At 46.8% G+C, this 22,701-nt stretch overlaps 1 protein-coding gene across 1 annotated transcript; it reads left to right on the top strand.

The window, feature by feature from the left end:
• Window positions 1–12,009: 12,009 nt before the first annotated feature.
• Window positions 12,010–18,412, top strand: FAM32A (family with sequence similarity 32 member A). The gene is made up of 4 exons (XM_052643340.1): window positions 12,010–12,143; window positions 12,262–12,403; window positions 16,989–17,042; window positions 17,285–18,412. The coding sequence occupies exons 1-4, from the start codon at window positions 12,070–12,072 to the stop codon at window positions 17,351–17,353; spliced, it is 339 nt and encodes a 112-aa protein (XP_052499300.1). The 5' UTR covers window positions 12,010–12,069; the 3' UTR covers window positions 17,354–18,412.
• The last annotated feature ends 4,289 nt before the right edge of the window (window positions 18,413–22,701 follow it).

The following is a 22,701-nucleotide window of genomic DNA, read 5'->3' as shown; positions in this document are numbered from 1 at the left end:
GTAATTTCCCCTACATATTGAATGAATTTCATTCCAAGAGCACGTTCTTAAGTCCAATTCATTCATTAAGTCCAACAAAGTTCGTCGAAGCACTCAACTAATACAATTGGCTTTTTGTACTATTCATACAGTAATAATACTTTTCACACAAATTGCACATAAAAAGCAAACACACAAAATAAAACATTTCAAGTCCTACAGTACAGTACCTTGAAAAGTACAATAGCTGGCATACAGGGGCTGGCATCAAATGAACAGTCAGGAAGAGTAGCCGACTGGAGGAGGGAGAGGAGGTGAGATGTGGTGAAGCTGAAGGACTATCAGCAATAGGAGATGGAGGGCAAGCTGCAATCTCACTCCCATCTGACATCGATGGCACCGATTCTGATTCCTTGCTGGAGTCAGATGCGTGTCCACATCTTTGAGTTTTTAACTTGAAGGTTCATATGTACAGAACTTACTGTACAACGTAGCAGCTGCCAATGTTATTAAGACCCAGAATCCTCTTGGGCAGAAAGTTTGGGAGTCAGTTCCTCCCAGCCTCATACTCCCTGCCCTTCTCACTCAGGATCTAGCCTCCTTCCACTTTCCTCTCCTGCCTATCCACTTCCAGCCCCACACCCTAGACCCCCTGAACCACCCTTGAATCTTCCCCTTCCCTCATCCCTGCTTTCCATGGCATGAACCATCACAGTTCCTCCCACCAGGCTCCTCTGGCCCCTGCCTCAGCTTCCAAATATGTGAAGCCATCTTATAAAGTATGACTATGATCAAGCTTTAAAGAACCCCTGAGGATGACTTTTTTGGGGGAAAAAATGACAATACCAAATATTGACAAGGATATAGAGCAACTGGAACTCTTATACATTGCTCGTGGTGATGCAAAATGGTACAGCCACTCTGGAAAATGAGTTGGCAGGTTTTTTTTATAAAGTTAAACAGACACTTATACATGACTTAGCAATCCCAGTCCTGGGCATTTGCCCAGGGGACATGAAAACCTATGTGTACACAATAACCCACGCGTGCCCACAAAACAGAGACAACATTTGCCAATCACATAACTGGCAAGGGACTGGTCACCAAGCCACATAAAGAACTGTTACAAGTCTACAAAAAAAAAAAGAAGAGGAGAAGGAAATGGCAACCCATTCCATTGCTCTTGCCTGGGAAATCGCATGACAGAAGAGCCTGGCAGACTACAGTCCATGGGGTCGCAAGAGTCAGACACTACTCAGGGACTACACCATCACCACCATCACAATAAAAAGGCAAATAACCCAAGTGAAAAATGGGCGAAGGTTAAGGGGAGGGAGAGATGAATAGGCGAAACACAGGGGATTTTTAGGGCAGTGAAACTACTCTGTATGATACTATAATGAAGAGTCTGCGTCATTACCCTTGCATCATTATACATTTGTCCAAACCCACAGAATGTACAACACCAAGAGTGAATTCTAATTTAAACCGATGGACTCTGACTGATTATGGGTCAACGTAGATTCATTAATTATAACAGATGCACCACTGTGATGGAGGGTGTTGGTAACTGGGGGGGTGGTACATTAGTAGGGCAGGAGATGTAAGGGAAGTCTCTGCACCTTCCTCTCAGTTTTGCTGTGAACTTAAAACTGCTCTAAAAACGTCTATTAAAGCAAAACGAAACAGTTAAAGGATCTGAATAGATGTCTCTCCAAAGAAGATATACAAATGGCCGATAAGCACATGAAAACATGCTCCACATCACTAGTCATTAGATAAATTAAATGCAAATCAAAACCACACTCACTAGGATGGCTATAATAAAAAAAAGGCACACAATAAGCAGTGTTAAGCAGGGTGTAGATATATTGGAACCAGCATACACTGCTGGTGCGTGTTCATGCATGCGTGCTGAGTCATTCAGTCGTGTCCAACTCTTGGTGACCCTCTGGACTATAGCCCGACAGGCTCCTCTGTCCATGGGATCCTCCAGGCAAGAATACTGGAGTGGGTTGCCATGTCCTCCTCCAGGGGATCTTCCTGACCCAGGATTGAACCCATGTCTTCAGTGTCTCTTGCACTGCAGGTGGATTCTATACCACTGCCCCGCTGGGGAAGCCCTCACACTGCTGACGAGAATGCAAAATTATGCAGCCACTTTGGGACACAATCTGGCAGGTCTTTAAAAAGTTAAACTTAGAGTTACTAAATGACCCAGCAATTTTTACTCCTAGGTGAAGAGAATTGAAAATCTATGTCCTCATGAAAACTTGTACGTGAATGTTCACTGCAGCATTATTCAAAATGGACCAAAAGTAGAAACTACACAAATGGCCATCAGTGAGTGGATAAAGAAACCGTGGTCTATCCATACAATGGAATATTATCCAGTCATAATAGGGAATGACGCACTTTGAAAAATAAAAAGACAAATGGATTTCAGAACATTTAAAGGATTTATTGTGCTACTTTCTTAAGTATCAATATATAAATATTATGCATACTGATCAATACAAATATGATACATATGTATGCATGTAAATACAGGTATATATAGTATATACAGGTATATACATCGCGGATGAACCACAGAAACATTATGAAAGTCAGATACAAAAGGCCACATGTTGTATGATCCCATTTATTTGAAATGTCCAGAACAGGCAAATCCACAGAGACAGAAAGCAAGTTCACGGTTGCCAGAGGCTGAGGGAGGGGGCATGGGGAACGACTGTGAATGGCACAGGGCTCCTTTTAAAATGTGTGCTTTAGTTTTGCCTGTGCTGGGTCTTTGTTGCTGTGTGCAGGTTTTCTCTACCTGTGGCAAGTGGGGGCTACTCTTTAGCTGCAGTGTGCAGGCTTCTCACTGAGGAGGCTTCTCTTGCTGCTGCTCTCAGAGTCCAGAGCGCAGGCTCAGGAGTTGTGGCACAAGGGCTTAGCTGCCCCACAGCATGTGGGATTCTCTCGGACCAAGGATTGAACCCGTGTTGCAGAATGTGTCAGAATCCCCATTCTTTTTAAGGCTGAATAATATTCCATGGTATGGATCTACCATGCTTTGGTCATGTATTCATCCACCCATGGAGACTTGGGGGTTCTTTCATTCACCTTTCGGCTATTGTGAATAACACTGCTGTGAACACTGGTGTGCACAGCAGCTAGGGCCTTTGTTCTGTTGCAGGATTCCACATTGTGTTTAATCACCATGTCTCCTTAGGTCCCTGATCATCAGTCTGTCATTTGGGGTTTGGGGGAAGTTTGGTGGGTTTTTTTCATTACTTTGATAGTCTGGATCAAACTAGTCAATCCTAAAGGAAATCAACCCTGAATATTCATTGAAAGGACTGATGCTGATGCTGAAACTCCAATGTTTTGGCCACCTGATGTGATGAGCCAACTCATCGGAAAAGACCCTGATGCTGGGAAAGATTGAAGACAAAACAAGAAGGGGGTGGCAGAAGATGAGGTGGTTGGATGGCATCACCAACTCAATGGACGTGAATTTGAGCAAAGTCCGGGAGATAGTGAACGACAGAGCAGCCTGACGTGCTGCTGTCCATGGGGTTGCAAACAGTCAGACACGACTTAGTTACTCAACAACAACAACAACAACAGTCCTGAAGCATACTAGTCAGATCCTTTGTAGAATGGCCCTCATTTCGATTCATCTGATGCTTTCTTATGATTGGACTGAATTTATGGGTTGGTGGAGGAAAGACCTCAGAGGTGATATACCTAGCTCGTTGGAACTGAACCAAACTTGGGTCTGACCCCCTGCCTGCAGTAAAGCCAATCTAATGACACTGGATTGTTCAGAAGGAAATTTCAGCGTTTATGGCAAGGTGCCCAATGCAGAGCCAAACAAGAAGAATGGGCAGCTCATGTTCAAAGGACCTGAAAACCGTAATGCTTTTCAGGAAAGGGTTTTTAAAAGCAAGGTGAAAGAGCAAGTCACAGGGTGAATGATCAGCTCTTGTACATCCTTTTCATTGGCTGCTGGTGAGGTATCAAGGTGGCTATTTGGGGGAATCTTGATCGTCAACCTTCTGATTCCAACCAGTCTGGGGTTACCTGCTTGTGGGCAGCATACAGTTAACTTCTTCCACCAGCTGGCGGTTTCAATATCTGCTGTGTGTGCTATGCTTAGTCACTCAGTTGTGTCCGACTCTTTGGGACCCCATGGACTGTAGCCCACCAGGCTCCTCTGTCCATGTGGATTCTCCAGGCAAGAACACTGGAGTGAGTTGCCATGCCTTCCTCCAGGAGATCTTCCCAACCCAGGGATCAAACCCAGGTCTCCCGCATTGCAGCCGGATTCTTTACCATCTGAGCCATTAGGGAAACCAAAACAGCTCCATTAGGGCTCGGAATATCATCTATAGTTTTTGAGGAGGAACTAAAGGTCTTTTACTATGTCAATGACTAAACTATTACTATTTTGTTTGCTTGACTGTTTTCCTTTCTTTCTACATTTTCTCACTTCTCTGATTGAGTTCACTCTTCAGAACTTGGGAAAGGCCTAGGACACTAAAACTTTTCCAAGAACAAAAGGTAGAAGAGAAGGGGGTCTGTCTCAGGCAAGGCCCTACAGGGTCCTGCTCAATTTCATTACCATGTCATACCAGGGATTACTTTTTTTTTTCAATGTGGGCCTTTTTTTTTTTTTAAGTCTTTACTGAATTTGTTACAATATTATTTCCGTGTTGTGTTTTGGTAGTTTGGCCATGAGGCAGGTGGGACCTTAGCTCTCCGACCAGGGATCAAAACCGCACCCTGTGCAGTGGGGGATGATGTCTTCACCCCTGGGCCACCAGCGAAGTCCCACCAGGGATTACTCGAGGGCTGTGCCACGTTACCGACAACTTTGTCTTGCTTGGAAGGCACTATTCCCCCGTTTTCCTGCCATACAATATGTGTTTTTCCCCCTTTCCATACCTTAGTCTTTGAAAACAATGCAGATCATCTTAAAGAAATGCTCCTTCCAAGAGTCCTTGATAGCACAGAGGGAGATGTTATGTAATAAAGCAAAGATATTGACAACCTGGAAAAGTTGGAAAGTGATTTCGAAGAATATACTCTGAGGATGAAGACGTTGAGGAAGCCCTAACTGATTCATTGTATTTTCTTTGTTTGTAGACAAAGCAGCAGTTATATGATGGAAATCTTGAGACTCTTTCAGTTCAGTTCAGTTCAGTCGCTCAGTCGTGTCCGACTCTTTGCGACCCCTTGAATCGCAGCATGCCAGGCCTCCCTGTCCATCACCATCTCCCGGAGTTCATTCAGACTCACATCCATCAAGTCCATGATGCCATCCAGCCATCTCATCCTCTGTCGTCCCCTCCTCCTCCTGCCCCCAATCCCTTCCAGCATCAGAGTCTTTTCCAATGAGTCAACTCTTCGCATGAGGTGGCCAAAGTACTGGAGTTTCAGCTTTAGCATCATTCCTTCCAAAGAAATCCCAGGGTTGATCTCCTTCAGAATGGACTGGTTGGCTCTCCTTGCAGTCCAAAGGACCCTCAAGAGTCTTCTCCAACACCACAGTTCAAACGTATCAATTCTTCAGCGCTCAGCCTTCTTCACAGTCCAACTCTCACTTCCATACATGACCACAGGAAAAACCATAGCCTTGACTAGACAGACCTTAGTCGGCAAAGTAATGTCTCTGCTTTTGAACATACTATCTAGGTTGGTCATAACTTTTCTTCCCAGGAGTAAGCGTCTTTTAATTTCATGGCTGCAGTCACCATCTGCAGTGATTTTGGAGCCCCCAAAAATAAAGAGACTCTTTAAGAGGATATAAATTAAGGGGTGGTGGTCTAGTCATTAAGAATCTGCCTTGCAATGCAGAGGACTCAGGTTTGATCCCTGGTGGGGGAACTACGATCCCACAGGCCTCAGAGCAGCCAGGCCCACGCACTGCAACTACTGAAACACACACACTCTGGGGCCTGTGAGCTGCAGCTACTGAGCCAGCCTGCCACCAGTAAAGAGCCCATGCACCACACCAAAAATCCCGCACAACTAAGACCCGAGAAAGCCAAACAAAATACAAATTAAAAGAAATGAAATAAAAAATGTAGGTGATCAAAAGCATTGTGTCATAGTTTATTTGCCACGTTTACCCCCTTAGAACACAAATTATCAATGAAGTTAATACTACCCTCAAGAGGATGAAAATTGGTTCAGGAGAGTGGGGGACAAGAAAACAAATATTTCAATAGGTCACAAAGTGGTCCTCCAAAGCTTAAACCTCCCTGACAAAATCTTTAATTCACTGGTATTAAACTTTCTCTTTAAATTAAATTAAAATGGTCTCTTTAGGAGGTAATAATGGGGAGTAAAGGTTGAGAACATTTTCCTAAGATTTATAAAATAATGCATAATTTTTATGAAAAGGTTTATAAAAATAATCCTCTTATTTGAGAGGATGGCCTCATAGTGGGTGACAAGGGCCAAACACTCAGTATGCACTGGATTACATTTGTGCCTCAGTTTCTATACCTATTAATATAAAATTTGGATGTTAATTAAAATTAAAATTAGGGTTAGGGTTAGGGTTTTATTAATATATAATTAGGATGATCAAACCAGTCAATCCTAAAGGAAATCAGTCCTGAATAGTCATTGGAAGGACTGATGCTGAAGCTGAAACTCCAATACTTTGGCCACCTGATGTGAAGAACTAACTCATCAGAAAAGACCCTGATGCTAGGAAAGATTGAAGGCAGGAGGAGAAGGGGACAACAGAAGATGAGATGAGATGGTTGGATGGCATCACCAGCTCAATGGACATGAGTCTGAGCAAGCTCCAGGAGTTGGTGATAGACAGGGAAGCCTGACATGCTGCAGTGCATGGGGTTGCAGAGAGTTGGACACGACTGAATGACTGAATTGAACTAAGGATGATTTACATAAAAGGGTGAGTGTGAGAGTAAATGAGGTTATCCATATGAATTCATATAAGCATTACCTGTTGTTGTAATCATCATTCTCATTTTATAAAAGAGGGAAGAGAAATTCAAAGAAGTCAGGCCACTTGCTCCAGGGCACACAGACTTGGAAGTGAAAAACAGGGGGCTCCTAAGCCGCTGGGTTGCCTAGGAGAGAACAGATCTTCCCACCTGAGTCTGTCCTGTCCCTCCCTGAGAAGTTGGTGCTACCTGGTTGCTCCCATCCGCTGTCATGGGAAAGCGGTTGCTTGGCGATCTCATCAACTCCAGCTAGCCGAAGGGTGAGCCTATGGCTGGAAATTGGGCAGTCGTTTGCTGCCCCCTGCAGGTAGAATGGGAAAAGGCGGACATCTTGCCCTCTTTCGTCAGGCCCCCTCTAGATTTATGGGAGCTTGCTTCTTGCTTCTTTTCACTTTTTCTCCCTCTCCACACTGCTAATCCCCTCCCAAAAAAGTCCCTGGCACAGTTTGGGCAACAGAAATACAAATTTAAATGTATAAACGCAGCTACTTTTGGACTCAGCAATTCCACTGCTACAGATTCAGTTCAGTTCCAGTTCAGTTCAGTCACTCAGTCGTGTCTGACTCTTTGCGAAGCCACGAACTGCAGCACGCCAGGCCTCCCTGTCCATCACCAACTCCCGGAGTCCACCCAAACTCATGTCCATTGAGTCAGTGATGCCATCCAACCATCTCATCCTCTGTCGTCCCCTTCTTCTCCTGCCCTCAATCCCTCCCAGCATCAGGGTCTTTTCAAATGAGTCAGCTCTTCGCATCAGGTGGCCAAAGTATTAGAGTTTCAGCGTCAACATCAGTCCTTCCAATGAACACCCAGGACTGATCTCCTTTAGGATGGACTGGTTGGATCTCCTTGCAGTCCAAGGGACTCCCAAGAGTCTTCAATACCACAGTTCAAAAGCATCAATTCTTCGGCACTCAGCTTTCTTCACAGTCCAACTCTCACATCCATACATGACTACTGGAAAAACCATAGCCTTGACTAGACAGACCTTTGTTGGCAAAGTAATGTCTCTGCTTATTAATATGCTGTCTAGGTTGGTCATGACTTTCTTTCCAACGAGTAAGTGTCTATCAGCCACTGTTTCCACTATTTCCCCATCTATTTGCCATGAAGTGATGGGACCAGATGCCATGATCTTAGTTTTCTGAATGTTGAGCTTTAAGCCAACTTTTTCACTCTCCTCTTTCACTTTCATCAAGAGGCTCTTTAGTTCTCTTCACTTTCTGCCATAAGGGTTGTGTCATCTGCATATCTGAGGTTATGGATATTTCTCCCAGCAATCTTGATTTCAGCTTGTGCTTCCTCCAGTCCAGCGTTTCTCATGATGTACTCTGCATAGAAGATAAATAAGCAGGGTGACAATATACAGCCTTAACATACTCCTTTTCCTATTTGGAACCAGTCTGTTGTTCCATGTCCAGTTCTAACTGTTGCTTCCTGACCTCAAGAGGCAGGTCAGGTGGTCTGGTATTCCCATCTCTTTCAGAATTTTCCACAGTTTTTTGTGATCCACACAGTCAAAGGCTTTGGCATAGTCAATAAAGCAGAAATAGATATTTTTCTGGAACTCTTTTACTTTTTCCATGATCCAGCGGATGTTGGCAATTTGATCTCTGGTTCCTCTGCCTTTTCTAAAACCAGCTTGAACATCAGGAAGTTCACGGTTCACGTATTGCTGAACCCTGGCTTGGAGAATTTAAAGCATTACTTTACTAGTGTGTGAGATGAGTGCTATTGTGTGGTAGTTTGAGCATTCTTTGGCATTGCCTTTCTTCAGAATTGGAATGAAAACTGACCTTTTCCAGTCCTGTGGCCACTGCTGTGTTTTCCTAATTTGCTGGCCTATTGAAAAATTGGCAAATTTGCTGAAATTGAAGAAAGTGGAGAAAACCACTAGACCATTCAAGTATGACCTAAATCAAATCTCTTATGACTATACAGTAGAAGTGAGAAATAGATTTAAGGGACTAGATCTGATAGACAGAGTGCCTGATGAACTATGGATGGAGGTTCGTGACATTGTGCAGGAGACAGGAATCAAGACCATCCCCAAGAAAAAGAAATGCAAAAAAGCAAAATGGCTGTCTGAGGAGGCCTTACAAATAGCTGCGAAAAGAAGGGAAGCAAAAAGCAAAGGAGAAAAGGAAAGATATTCCCATTTGAATGCAGAGTTCCAAAGAATAGCAAGAAGAGATAAGAAAGCCTTCCTCAGTGATCAATGCAAAGAAATAAAGGAAAACAATAGAATGGGAAAGACTAGAGATCTTTTCAAGAAAATTAGCGATAGCAAGGGAACACTTCATGCAAAGATGGGCTCGATAAAGGACAGAAATAGTAGGGACCTAACAGAAGCAGAAGATATTAAGAAGTGGCAAGAATACACAGAACTGTACAGAAAAGATCTTCATGGCACAGATAATCACGATGGTGTGATCACTGACCTAGAGCCAGACATCCCGGAATATGAAGTCAAGTGGGCCTTAGGAAGCATCACTACAAATAAAGCTAGTGGAGGTGATGGAAATCCAGTTGAGCTATTTCAAATCCTGAAAGACGATGCTGTGAAAGTGCTGCACTCAATATGCCAGCTACAGATTCAGGCCACTTGCAAAAGTCAGGTAAAATTTATGGGCACGTAGATGGTCATTGGGGAGGGACTCAGCCACCAGACATGCAGCTTTGAGAAAGGTGGGGTAGAGGTGTACCTGCTTTCTTGTGAAGAGTTTTGAGACATTTTGATAAATGAAAAATCAGGGACAGAAATAAAAGAACATCACACACACACACACACACACACACACACACACACACACACACACATATGCATATACACACTTTTAGCTTTCCCAGGTGGCTCAGCAGTAAAGTATCTACCTACCGTTTGTGAAATGTAGGTGCCATCCCTGGGTCGGGAAGTTCCCTGAGGGAAGGAAATGGCAACCCACTCCAGTATTCTTGCCTGGGAAATCCCATGGACAGAGGAGCCTGGCGGGCTACAGTTCACGGGGTTGCAAAGAATCGGACATGACTTAGAGACAATACAACAACCAACACACATTTCTGTGCTGTAAAGAATCAAAATGAACGTGTTAATTGGTTTGGAAGGAAACGGGAAGTCTCTACTCTTTTGTTTGTTTTTCTACTCTTGTTTTCCTTTCTCTTTCTTTCTTTTAACCTTTTCTGTACTGCATGGTTTTCTTACATGGAGCATGCGCACATATGTGTGTGTGTGTATATATATATATATTTTTTAATGTTAGAAAAAATTATGGGAGATTTTAGGTTTCATCCCTGTTTTCCTCAGTATTAAAAATTCAACAATAAAATTTTTAACTGAATACATGAAAAGAAAAAAGAAGATAAATCTATAAAAGCAGTCATGATATTCTGATAGAGAAAAGAGTCAAAGAGAAAGCAAGCATGGAGTAAAATCCTGATTTTACTTTTTAAAATTAGAGAGAAGAGATTGAAATAAAGAAATTAACACAGCAACAGATTTTTTTTTCTTCCCTAGATGGGTTCTACTGTCTTCTTTGGGTTTTTCTATATTTTTTAAAATTACATATTCCACAGTTAATGTTTGTGTTATCTTTTGTAATCTGATAAAAAATAAATAGATGCACAACACTGTGAACATATTTAATGCTAATGAGTTGTGCCAAAGAATTGATGCTTTCAAATTGTGGCGCTGGAGAGTCCTTTGCACAGCAAGAAGATCAAACCAGTCAATCTGGAAGGAAATCAACTCTGAGTATTCAATGGAAGGAATGATGCTGAAGCTGAAACTCCAATACTTTGGCCACCTGATGCGAAGAACTGTCTCACTGTAAAAGACTCTGATGCAGGGAAAGATTGAAGGCAGGAGAAGGGGACGACAGAGGATGAGATGGTTGGATGGCATCGTAGACTCCATGCATATGAGTCTAGGCAAGTCTGGGCACTATCTGGGAGATAGTGGCGGGCAGAGAAGGCTGCTGCTGCTGCTAAGTCGCGTCAGTCGTGTCCGACTCTGTGCGACCCCATAGACGGCAGCCCACCAGGCTCCCCCGTCCCTGGGATTCTCCAGGCAAGAACACTGGAGTGGGTTGCCATTTCCTTCTCCAATGCATGAAAGTGAAAAGTGAAAGTCAAGTCGCTCAGTCGTGTCCGACTCTTCGCGACCCCATGGACTGCAGTCAACCAGGCTCCTCCGCCCATGGGATTTTTTAGGCAAGAGTATTGGAGTGGGGTGCCATTGCCTTCTCCGAGAGAAGCCTGGTGTGCTACAGTCCATGAGGTGGCAGAGTCAGACACGACCCAGTGACGGAACAACAAACAACATACACGTTACAATGCTCGTGAAAGATTACAATTTAAATGGGTGCATTTTACTGTCTATAAATTGTAGCGCAATTAAATCGATTTTTTAAAAATATTTTAAATACCACAAAAGTATTTCACATACTATCCTCATTTACCTGAAAAACTAACGATTACTGATACGGTTTACAAAATTAGTTTATCCACTGAACCCTCAAATATGGCAGTGACAGAGAACACAATATCCAAATACGTGCAAACCACTCAAGAAAACGTTGCTGTGCTCTGCTTAGTCGCTCAGTCGTGGCCGACTCTTCGCGACCCCATGGACTGTGGCCCATCAGGCTCCTCTATCCCTCGGGATTCTCCAGGCAAGAATACTGGAGTGGGTTGCCGTGCCCTCCTCCAGTGGATCTTCCCAACCCAGGGATGCAACCCAGGGATGGAACCCAGACGTCCCGCATTGCAGACGGATTCTTTACAGTCTGAGCCACCTGGGAAGCCCCAAGAAAACGCTGAGTTTTAGGAAATACGGGCTCTGTTCAATTGGCTTCCCGGGTCCAGGCGCCCAAGGCGGGGGAAATCGGGGACGGGAGCCAAAGTCGGCAATATTGGCAGGAGACAGGATGCAGATGCCTGGGACGAGCTTGACTCTCCCTGCCAGCCGGCCGGAACCCGGAAGTGTGGCTTAGGTCAAGATTCTAAGACCGCATGCGCACCGCCTAGATGACCAATAAAAACGAAGGGAGGCGGGCGTGGGGGAGGGGCTATCAAGCCGGAAGTGTGGCGTTTCACGACCCGAACTTTACAGGAGGCCATGGAGGCTTACGAGCAGGTCCAAAAGGGGCCCCTGAAGCTGAAAGGCGTCGCAGAGCTCGGAGTGACTAAGCGGTGAGCCCTGAGATCCTAGGAGACCCTGTATTCTCTTCTTTAAGCCTCTCCCTGAGACCTCTGGGTGTTGCCCTCTGATGCGCCGTTATCCACCTCTCCTACCCAACTCATCTTCTAGGAAGAAGAAAAAGAAAGACAAAGACAAGGCGAAACTCCTGGAAGCGATGGGAACGAGCAAAAAGAACGAGGAGGAGAAGCGGCGCGGACTGGACAAGCGGACACCGGCCCAAGCGGCATTCGAGAAGATGCAGGAGAAGCGGGTAAGGCGGGTGGGAAGCCTCGGGATGCCTCTCATCGCGGGTCGGGGTCTCCCTGGATGGATTCCGAGGCAAGACCCGGGACGCACGGGGGAGGGAGAGCGGTAGAAAGGACCTTAATTCCGGGGAGAAGATAGTGCGTGAGTAAGAGAGGAAGAGTTCACGGGGGGCAGGACAAGAAGGTTCTTCGGCCAGAGTGAACCACAAAGGGGAGAGACGGAGACCCAGGTTTAGATTCCAACGCTGTCGCTCATTTGCCCCGTGACACTGGGTCAGTGACTCACCTCTTGGTGCCTCAGTTTCCACAAATATAAGGGTCAGGATAATGCTGTCTCCTGAGAGGGATGGAAACTTTGCATGAGGTGACGTGGATAAATGGCACTTAGTCTGGCATAAAGTCAGTGCTCAGTTGTTCGCAGTTGACGTTAAATGAGCGTACTCACTGCTGTAAGTCACCGCAAAGTGTTTCCGTGACAACGCTGGCAGCTTCAAATATGTTGTATTTTCAAGCTCTGATGAATGAATTCTCTTCATGTTAAATATTTAATAAATTCGGGTGACGGAAGGATAGGTCAGAGTGGGATAGATAAGTTCTGCCCATTATGCTTGGGGGAGGAGTAATCAGTCTAGGTCCCGTGGTTCCCGCGAGATGCTGTTTCCTCCCCCACCTCCCCACTCAAGACAATTCGGCAATGTTTAGAGACTTTCTGTTTAGAGACTTTTTTTTTCCTTTTTTTACAACTTGGGTGTGTTGAGGGGTGGGGAGGGGTGCTGCTAATGCTTGAGACAATGTGTGCACCCCCACCCCCCGCCACCCAACACCCAGCAAAGATTGATCTGGCCCAAAATGTCATTAGTGCCCAGGCTGAGAAACAGTAACCCTGGTCTTGGTGATTTGGTCCAGTAATATCAGCAAAAGTTAACTCATTCCTTCTAGGCCTAATTGAGTCATAGGAGAAAAAAGAGAGAGAGACAACTAACTGGCTTTGACAAGATTGCGTCCCATTCTGTCTCTGCTGCTCTTGATGATGTAACTCTGGGCGAGCTGGCTCACCTCCCACACCTTAATTTCTTCATCTCTATAATGGACTCAAGTCCCAACCTCAAACCTGTAGGTTTGTGGTGAGGATTTAACAAGTGAATGTACTTAAGCTGCTTCCTTAAGGTTCTAGTCAGAGGCAGGGCTGGGATTTTACTGCTGGAGTTGGGATGGGATGGGAGAGAGAGGCTCATACAACTGTCAAAGTGACCAATAATGGCCCCTCAGAGTAGGGCAGTCATAGTGGAAGTAATGGAAGGTATCAGGTTTGGGATAGGTTTCGAAGGAAGAATAGCCAGATAAGCTGATGGGTTGGGTGTGGGTTGGGAAAGAGGAATCAAGGATGATCAAGATTTTTGCTGGGAGAAGCTGGGTGAATGCAGTTACTGGTTTACTGAAATTGGAAGGACTGTAAGTAAAGCAGGTTTCTATAAAGTGGGGGAGCAAGATCTTAGTTTCAGGGACTTCTTGGGCTTCCCAAGTGGCACTAGTGGTAAAGAATTCACTTGCCAATGCAGGAGGCATAGACCCAGTCCCTGGGTCAGGAAGATCCCCTGGAGTAGTAAGTGGCACCCCACTCCAGTATTCTTTATATATTTTTTATATATATATAATTTTATTTATTTTTGGCTGTAATGGGTCTTCATTGCTGTGAGGGCTTTTTGTCTAGTTGTGGCCAGCAGTGGCTACTCTTCCTTGTATTGTGAGGGCTTCTCATTGAAGTGGCTTCTCCTATTGCCCCACTCCAGTGTTCTTGCCTGGAAAATTCCATGGGCAGAGGAGCCTGATGGGCTACAGTCCATGGGGCAACTGAGCAACAGAGCGTGTGCATGCACACACACACACACACACACACACACTCTCTCTCTCTCTCTCTCTCTCTCTCTCTCTCTCTCTCTCTTCTCTCTCTCTCTCCAATGGTTACAAATCTGCCTTCCACTGCAAGGGACGTGGGTTCCATCCATGGTCAGGGAACTAAGATCCACATATCTGGGAGCAGCTAAGCCTGTGTGCAGCAAGGCAGCGTGCATGGCAGTGAAGACCCCGAATGCCGCAACAAAGACCCAGTGCAGCCAAAAAAAGAAAAGATCTTGGTTTTAGAAGTTAAATTTGAGTGCCCATTAAAAATTCAAGTAGAGAATTGTCATGGACATTCTTTGATACCTGAACCTGCAGTTTGGAGGAAAGGTCTGGGTAGTTGTTCTGGGGCTGCATGAGATCCCTCGAGGAGGCATAATGACAGGAGAGGTCTAGGATCAGACCTGTGACGCTCAGAGGGTGGGAGAGAGGAACTTGCAAAGGAGCACAAGCCACAAGGATACCAGGAGAGAGCATGTTCGTAGGAGCTGAGTGGAGAAAGCGTTCCAAGAGGAAGAAGCGGGACTTCCCCGGTGGTCCAGTGGTTAAGCAGCCACGGAACTAAGATCCCACAGGCTGCGGGACAGCTGCACCCAACTGCCACAAGTAGCGAGAAAGACCAAACACCGCCATTAAGAGCCCACCCTCACACAGCCATAAATAAATCTGATTTACCGTGAATTCCTTTAAAAAAATTTTTTTTAATTAGAAGCGATCAACTGCACTCCAAGGCGTTAGTTGGTGTTTGTGATGGGGAGGAGAGGAAGACTGATTTGAGTGGATCCAAATGGGGATGGGGAAAGGCAGAGGTGGAGACAAGGATTTGAAACAAGCCTCAGGAGATTTGCTGTCAAAGGGAATGGAGAAACTTCTCCAGCTGGAGGGGTAGAAGATCAAGGTGAAATTTTTGTTGTTGGAAATGAAGTACTCCTGAGGGTTTTGTTTGACGGAGGAGAGGGGCGTCGGGGAGCAGGTACAGGCAAAGCGAGGACAGTTGGGAAATGCGGATTCCCTCATGAAAGAGTGTTGGATTGAGCACAGTGGGTGTTATAGGCTGGACAGCTCCTAGAAGGAAGGCTCCAGCCTGGAGGAAAGGGTCAAGGCTTGGCATCTCCAGCTCCATCACCCACTCTTCACTCTGGTCCTGGTTTTTTCTTGTCTGTGAAGTGGGGTATGTGACAGCACCCATGATAGCCTGTGAGTTTGGTGCATGGAGTGGGAGGAGGGAGGCCGGAGCCCCGCCAAGTGCCTGGCATTGGCGACAGCTGGCCAAGTCAGCATGGCCTCTTGTGAGGAGACATGGACCCCACTGGGCTCACAGCAGGAAGAGGCAGGGAAGGACAAAGCAGAGACTTGAGAGAGAGGGAGAGTCAGCTAGGTGGACGCCAGCTGGATACAGAGGGAGATGAGGAGGCAGCAGAGGAGACGGCACAGCGGCAGTCTCCAGTATCTCTCGAGCTTCCCTGGGTCGGCTGGATTGAACTGGGTGCTGCTTCTGCTGGCCTCCCCGGGAACCTGGTATAGCCAGATGGCAGCTGGAGCTGGAGCCCCAGCCAGGCTGGAACATCCGAGGTAGCTTCACCATGGTGTGTCTGGTACCTCAGTGCTCCTTCTAGGACATTCCTCCCCACACATCATCTCATGCTCCAGGTCCGTTCTTTCCAGGAAGGTCATCAGACTGCCCGCATGATGACTAGCTTCTAAGACCTCTTCTTCTTATGTTTTCAGCACTGGCACTGAATTCTGTTAGGTAAACTGTGTCACAGGACCAGTCCAGAGCCGGCATGGTAGGGGACTGCACCAGGGCAGCAGTACCAGGCAGCTGGGTTCATTTGCAGGGGAGGTGGGGGAGCACCACAGTGAGCTGGCCAGTGAGTGAGAGCCGGGTGTGGCCCCAGGTCAGTCTGACTCTGTATCCCATGCTTTTAACTCATACCAGGTACCACTGGTGTTAAGCAAGGAGTGGGGTAGGGCACGGGGGTTACAGGATGGATGTTCCAGAATTATGCTTGTCGAGGTGATCTGGATCTTGTAGCCCTCTTGACACTGTCTACCATCACTCAGGAGGCTCAGTGGTAAAGAATCTGCCTCCAGTACAGAAGATACAGGAGACACGGGTTCGATCCCTGGGTTGGGAAGATCCCCTGGACAAGGAAATGGCAACCCACTCCAGTATTCTTGCCTGGAAAAATCCCATAGACAGAGGAGCCTGGTGGGCTACAGTCCATGGGGTCGCAAAGAGCCGGACGCGATTGAGCACACACACAATGACACACTGTCACTCAAGCTCCTACTCTGTGTCGGGCCCTTTACCTTCCTCATTTATCAGCCTTCCTCAGACCTCTTCTGAGACGTTTCTTTTTCTGCAAACTGGGAAAGCAGTCAATTGCCCAAGGATGCAGGAAGCATATATACAGCTCCCACCAGTCTCTCCTTAAGTCAATGGTAGTATGTCTCCCGCCACTCAGACCCAAGGGCAGCTGATGTGAGTTCCTAGTGGTGCATGTTTTGGCCAGGCGTCCCTGTTGGACCCTCCTGAGTGGAGTCGAGGGAGGGGCGGGGTGTATATCCTGAGACCTCCAGCCATACTGAGTGTGAGAGCCAGGCTGGCCCGGGCTCTTGTCTTCCAACCGGTGCTGGCCTGGGCTGCACCAGGCATGTGACTCACCTCCACTTCTCTCCTCCCTTCAGCAAATGGAAAGGATCCTGAAGAAAGCATCCAAAACTCACAAGCAGAGAGTAGAGGTAAGTCACGTGCTGGTGGGGGAGACTGGGCCACGTAGGGGCCAGGCTGGGCCGAGAGGCTGGGAGCCTGGCAGAGGAGCATTGGAGTGCTGGCAGATCTACCCAACCTCCCCAGGGTCAGGGCATCCAGAAGGCCTGGCAGGGTGGATTTGAGAGCGGGTGGGGGTTCACTGAGGAGAGACAGAACGTGGAGAAAGGGGACTGGGCACTGCTGACGTGGCATTTCCCCTCGGCTTTCCCAGGACTTCAACAGACACCTGGACACGCTCACGGAGCACTATGACATTCCCAAAGTCAGCTGGACCAAGTAGCAGGCCCACCCTGGGTACCAAGTGGCATCGAGGAGGAGCAGAAGGCAACGTCGGCTATGTTTGGGGCCTTTGGTATTTTCTAGAAACGTTCTTGTGCACACATCCTTGCGTCTTCTGCTGAGACACTGCTTTTCAAAGCTGTGTGTCCTCATTCTGGAACTTGATTAAAGTAAGACTGTCCTTTTCCTCAGTTTTGATTTCTCAGTAGCACATAGACGAGAGACCTCTTTAGTTTGAAAAGTTTATCCAGAGATGAAGGTTATTTCTGGGTAAGTGCCGTGGAAAAGTGTTCTTAACCCCAAATTGCCTCTGACTCTTCGACAGCCAGCCAGCTGGCTTTGCATGGATAAAACTGACTCCAGAGAACAAAGAGCTGATGTCGTCGCGGCCCTGAGCATGTACATCCCTGTAGAGCCCTGCACGGCCTGCCCTTCTAAGTTCCTTCTAGCTTGGGTCTTGTGCTCTCCTAGGGCCTGGAGAAGCCACTTGGAGCTCTATAGCCTTCAGACTGCTTCCTCAGCCACCTGGCCAGTGAGGCAAGACAGCCTGGGAAACAGAACCAGCACCTAAGGCACCGATGGAGCATATACCTTGTCCCTTTCTGATCCTGTGGCCAGCGTGTAGCTTCTTCTCCCAGCATCCCCATTCCAGACATGGGTCTAGTGGGTGTCACCATGGCAGACATTGCCAGTCAACACAACTTTCTTTGTAGGGGAACCCAGTCAGACACAGCCTGCCATCTTACCCTCAACCCTGGGCTCCAAGCAGCCCCCTGTATTTATTCAGAGTTGGTACATTACACGTTTGGCATTCACCAAGGCAGAGCCCCAGCACAGACGTGCACACAATTGAAAGGAGGGACTCAGGTCCCCATGCTGGAGAGCCAGGATCTTTGAGGGTCTCTGTGTCCGCACCAGATGAGGATCAAGTTGCATTTGCAATTGGGAGAAAGTGTGTTGACAGAGATGCTGAAAGGATAAGAAAGGGAAGAAAAACCAAGTATTGGGTTTGGGGACTGCCACATGTGGAATGCAGAATAAAACAAGCTATTAAATATAAGTCTGAGTAGCTTAATTACAGACTGTTTGACTACCACTAGAAATGTTGCCTCTTGTATTATCACTCACAGAGAATGTCCATACTGCAAAACCACTATCCCTCAATTTGGAAAAAGTAGATGACACATGTTTTCACCTGTGGTTTGCAACCCACCTACGGGAGGTGACGTACTGTCTCATTAGCAGTGGCTCCTTGGGGCAGATTCCCCCATTGACTGGAAGGCGCTTTCAGGCCTTTACCACCCATGAGTCAGCAGCTGGGGTCTTCAAGCATGATGTGGCGGTGCTGTGAAAAGCATGCATTGACTGGGGAAGACAGCTGTTCCAGTTCCCCCTGCCCATCAGACCACTCCAAAACAGAGAGACTGAAAACAGTGGGCTTTCTCTCTCATGATTTTGTGGGTTGACCAAGCTCAGCTGGGAGGTTCTGCTTCATGAGGTATAGTTTATTTCACGTAAGTTACAGTGACTTGCATGGTGCCAGGGGTCTTCCAGAATCTCTCTTCTTGTAACCTATTCCATGGGGCCAACACAAGTCACTGCCAAACCCTCTCTGGGAGGGAACTACACAGGGCATGGACAACCAGGAGATGTGGTTTACTGAGGGCCAACAGTCTACCACCGTGGTTCTCAGAATCTATGGTAGGCTCCCCTGGGGAGCATTAAGAACTGCTGATGCTGGGACTTCCTGGTGGTTCAGAGGTTAAGAATCTGCCCTCCGGTGCAGGAGACATGGGTTCCACCCCTGGTTGGGGAACTAAGATCCCACATGCTTTGGGGCAGCTAAGCCCAAGCGCCACAACTAGAGAAGTGTACGCACCCAACAGCCTATACACTGCAAGAAAGACCTAGGGCAGCAAGAATCAAAAACACGCCGGTGCTTCCTGGGTGGGCTTCCATCGTGAAGGTTTTTCAGAGCTCCCCGGGTGACCCCAGTGTGCAGGAAAGAGAGATTCCGGTTTAGCACAATCAGTATGGTCTTTTTCGAGATGTCACAGAGGTCTGTTCATTGACTGCAGCTTCCCTGGTGGCTCAAACAGTAAAGAATCTGCCTGCAGTGCAGGAGACCCAGTTTCAGTCTCTGGGTCAGGAAGATCCCCTGGAGGAGGTAATGGCAACCAACTGCAGTATTCTTGCCTCGAAAATTCCATGGACAGAGGAGCCTGGCAGGCTACAGTCCATGGGGTCACAAAGAGTCAGACACAACTGAGCAACTATGGTCCTATACATTCACTGCCAAGGATGAAATTCAGGTGTGATTCAAATTCCTCCAAATATGGAGAAAAGCAGGTTACAAGTAATTTATGTGTAGTGTTCAGGGCTTCACTGGTGGCTCAGACAGTAAAGAACACCTGCAATGTAATGTGGGAGACCTGCGTTCAGTCCATCGGTTGGGAAGATCTGGAGAAGGGCATGGCAACCCACTCCAGTATTCTTGCCTGGAAAGTCCCACAAACAGAAGATTGCAAAGAGTCAGACACGACTGAGCAACTAAGCACAGCACACATACTGTGACAGTACTTTTGGCACCTAGAAGTCTGTTTCCTCAAAAGATTTTGTCCTCCTAGCCCTGCTGACACTATTAAACATCTAAAATGCCCAGTTGCCATTGTTTAGTCGCCAGTCCTGTCTGACTCTGCGACCCCATGGACTGCAGCACACCAGGCTTCCCTATCCTTCACTATTTCCTGGAGTTTGCTCAAACTGCTATCCATGGAGTCGATAAAGCCATCCAACCATCTCATCTGCCTCCCCCGTCTCCTCCTGCCTTCAACCTTTCCCTGCATCAGGGAATTGGCTGATGCTGGGAATTTTCCAGTGAATTGGCTCTTCACATCAGGTGGCTGAAGTATCGGAGCTTCAGCATCAGTCCTTCTTATGAAAATTCAGGGTTGATTTCCTTTAGGACTGACTGGTTTGATCTCCCTGCTGTACAAGGGACTTTCAAGAGACTTCCAGCACCGCAGTTCAAAAGCATCAGTTCTTTGGCGCTCAGCCTTCTTTATAGTCCAACTGTCACATCCATATATGACTACTGGAAAAACCATAGCTTTGACTGTATGGACCTTTGTCAGCCCAGAGCAAGCCTGAAAAGGAAATGCTTCAAAATGGGAGGTGTTACCCATTATGGTTTTTCTTTTTGTCTTACGCTTTTGTCATTTCCTCAATTTTTCTTCAGTAAGATATTTGTAATTAGAAAAGAGACATGTTTTTCTAAAACACTGCAATAAATTAGGGAAGAATGAGGCCAGGCAATATAGGATTTCTTAAGACAGTTGGTGCAGACTTTGTCTGCATTGTGCAAGAATTCTTCCAGCCCAGGATTCACTTGATAATCTTTAAAGATTTGTCGTCAAAATCTTGGCTGTCTGCATTACCAGTGCCAAACAGGAATACGGAGACAGTTATGGAGGAGAAAGAAAGACTGGCTTTATTACTTTGCCAGGCAAAGGGGGAGCACAGTCTGCCAGCATCTCAAGAACGGTGTCCCACGCCCCACCACCATCTGCCCCCATGAGCAGGGAAAGGTTACATTGGCTAAGTATGTGATAAGGATCAAGGCAGTAACAGTCCTGTATTTTTTCTTCTGCAGGGTCCTACGTGGTTCATGCTTCTAATCTTGATGAGTCTCTTTCTCGGGTGGTTTTGTTGCTGCTTCTTTGATTAGCAACTCTTCTGCCCTTTGGAACTTAGAGAAGGTCATGGAGGCCAAGAGCTCTGCCTACAAGGAATGGGGGACAAAAGGACCTCCATGCCCCAGGGTCCCACAGGGCCCTGCTCAGCATCAATTCTACTTTTCTCCTCTGGATTTTCTTGTAATTACATCTCTACCCCAAGTATAGTATATATAATCACAGAGTTGCAAAAACTCTCTTTCAAAACCCCAAATGGAGGTAATAGGGAAGATAAAAAGATAAGTGAGAGGCAGGCAGCCTGGGTAAATTGTTCTGACACTGATGGACTGGGCCCAGGGCACTGTGATGGTTCATTGGGATGAAATGCAGGCATTTCTCCAGTGTTCATAAAGCAAAAGAGATATAACTGAATTAGATTAATCAGGAATCACAATCTGTATTACCCACAGTAACTGCTAACTATAGTAATCACATATTTTTGCCTATGTTCAGTGGGGTGTGGTGTTCAAGAGATCAGTTCAGGCAGTAAACTGGCACACTTGTTCATTGACAAGTGCTTACACTGACAGGTGACAGGCACTGTTGATAAGACTCAACTTAGGGCCATTAAGAGAATTGGTCTGACCTCTTTCCAAGTAACCACCCGCTTTGTTGATGTTGTTCAGTCCCCAAGTTATGTCCAACTCTTTGCAACCCCATGAACTGCAGCAAACCAGGCTTTCTTGTCCTTCACTGTCTGCCGGTGTTTGCTCAAATTCATGTCCATTGAGTCAGTGATGCCATCCAACCATCTTACTGCTTCCTATAAACCTACACAGCATTTTAAAAACCAGCGACATTTCTTTGCCAACAAAGATCCAAATAGTCAAAGCTATGGTTTTTCCAGTAGTCATGTATGTATGGATGTGAGAGGTGGACCATAAAGAAGGCTGAAGAATTGATGCTTTTGAACTGTGGTGTTGGAGAAGACTCTTGAGAGTCCCTCGACCTGCAAGGAGATCCAACCAGTCCATCCTAAAGGAAATCACTCCTGAATATTCATTGGAAGGACTGATGCTGAAGCTGAAGGTCCAATACTTTGGCCACCTGATGGGACTCATTGGAAAATACACTGATACTGGGGCAGATTGAGGGCAGAAGGAGAAGGGGATAACAGAGGATGAGATGGTTGGATGGCATCACTGACTCAATGGACCTGAGTTTGAGCAAGCTCCGGGAGTTGGTAATGGACAGGGAAGCCTGGCGTGCTGCAGTCCATGGGGTCGCAGAGAGTCGGACACGACTGAGTGACTGAACTGATAAAGGGTGTCACAATTGGTGACTGTATATTTGTTTCCTAGACTTCCCCACCAGACTTTGAGTTCCGTATGGCTCTGGGTGGGTTCCACCACCAGGATGTTCTCACCTAATTTGGCCTGCAAAGTGGGAGTTTCCAGCTGCTATGGCTTCACCCAGCCTGGCACCTTACAGAGCCCAGCTTCAGCTGGCCCCGCCCGCCGCCTCCAGGCCTCTCCCGGCCCCGCCCCTCTGGGCTTACTTCCGGGATGCTTGAGGGAGGAGCGGGAAATAGGGCACATCGGACAAACTGCGCCTGTGCGCAGTGCCCCCGGCGCCGGCGCATTCCTGACCGCTCCTCCTCGGCCGGACATAACGG

Source organism: Budorcas taxicolor, chromosome 7, assembly GCF_023091745.1.
Source record: "Budorcas taxicolor isolate Tak-1 chromosome 7, Takin1.1, whole genome shotgun sequence".
Classification (NCBI taxonomy): domain Eukaryota; kingdom Metazoa; phylum Chordata; class Mammalia; order Artiodactyla; family Bovidae; genus Budorcas; species Budorcas taxicolor.
Note: the sequence above shows the minus strand (reverse complement) of the source record. Positions and strands in the feature narration are given on the sequence as shown.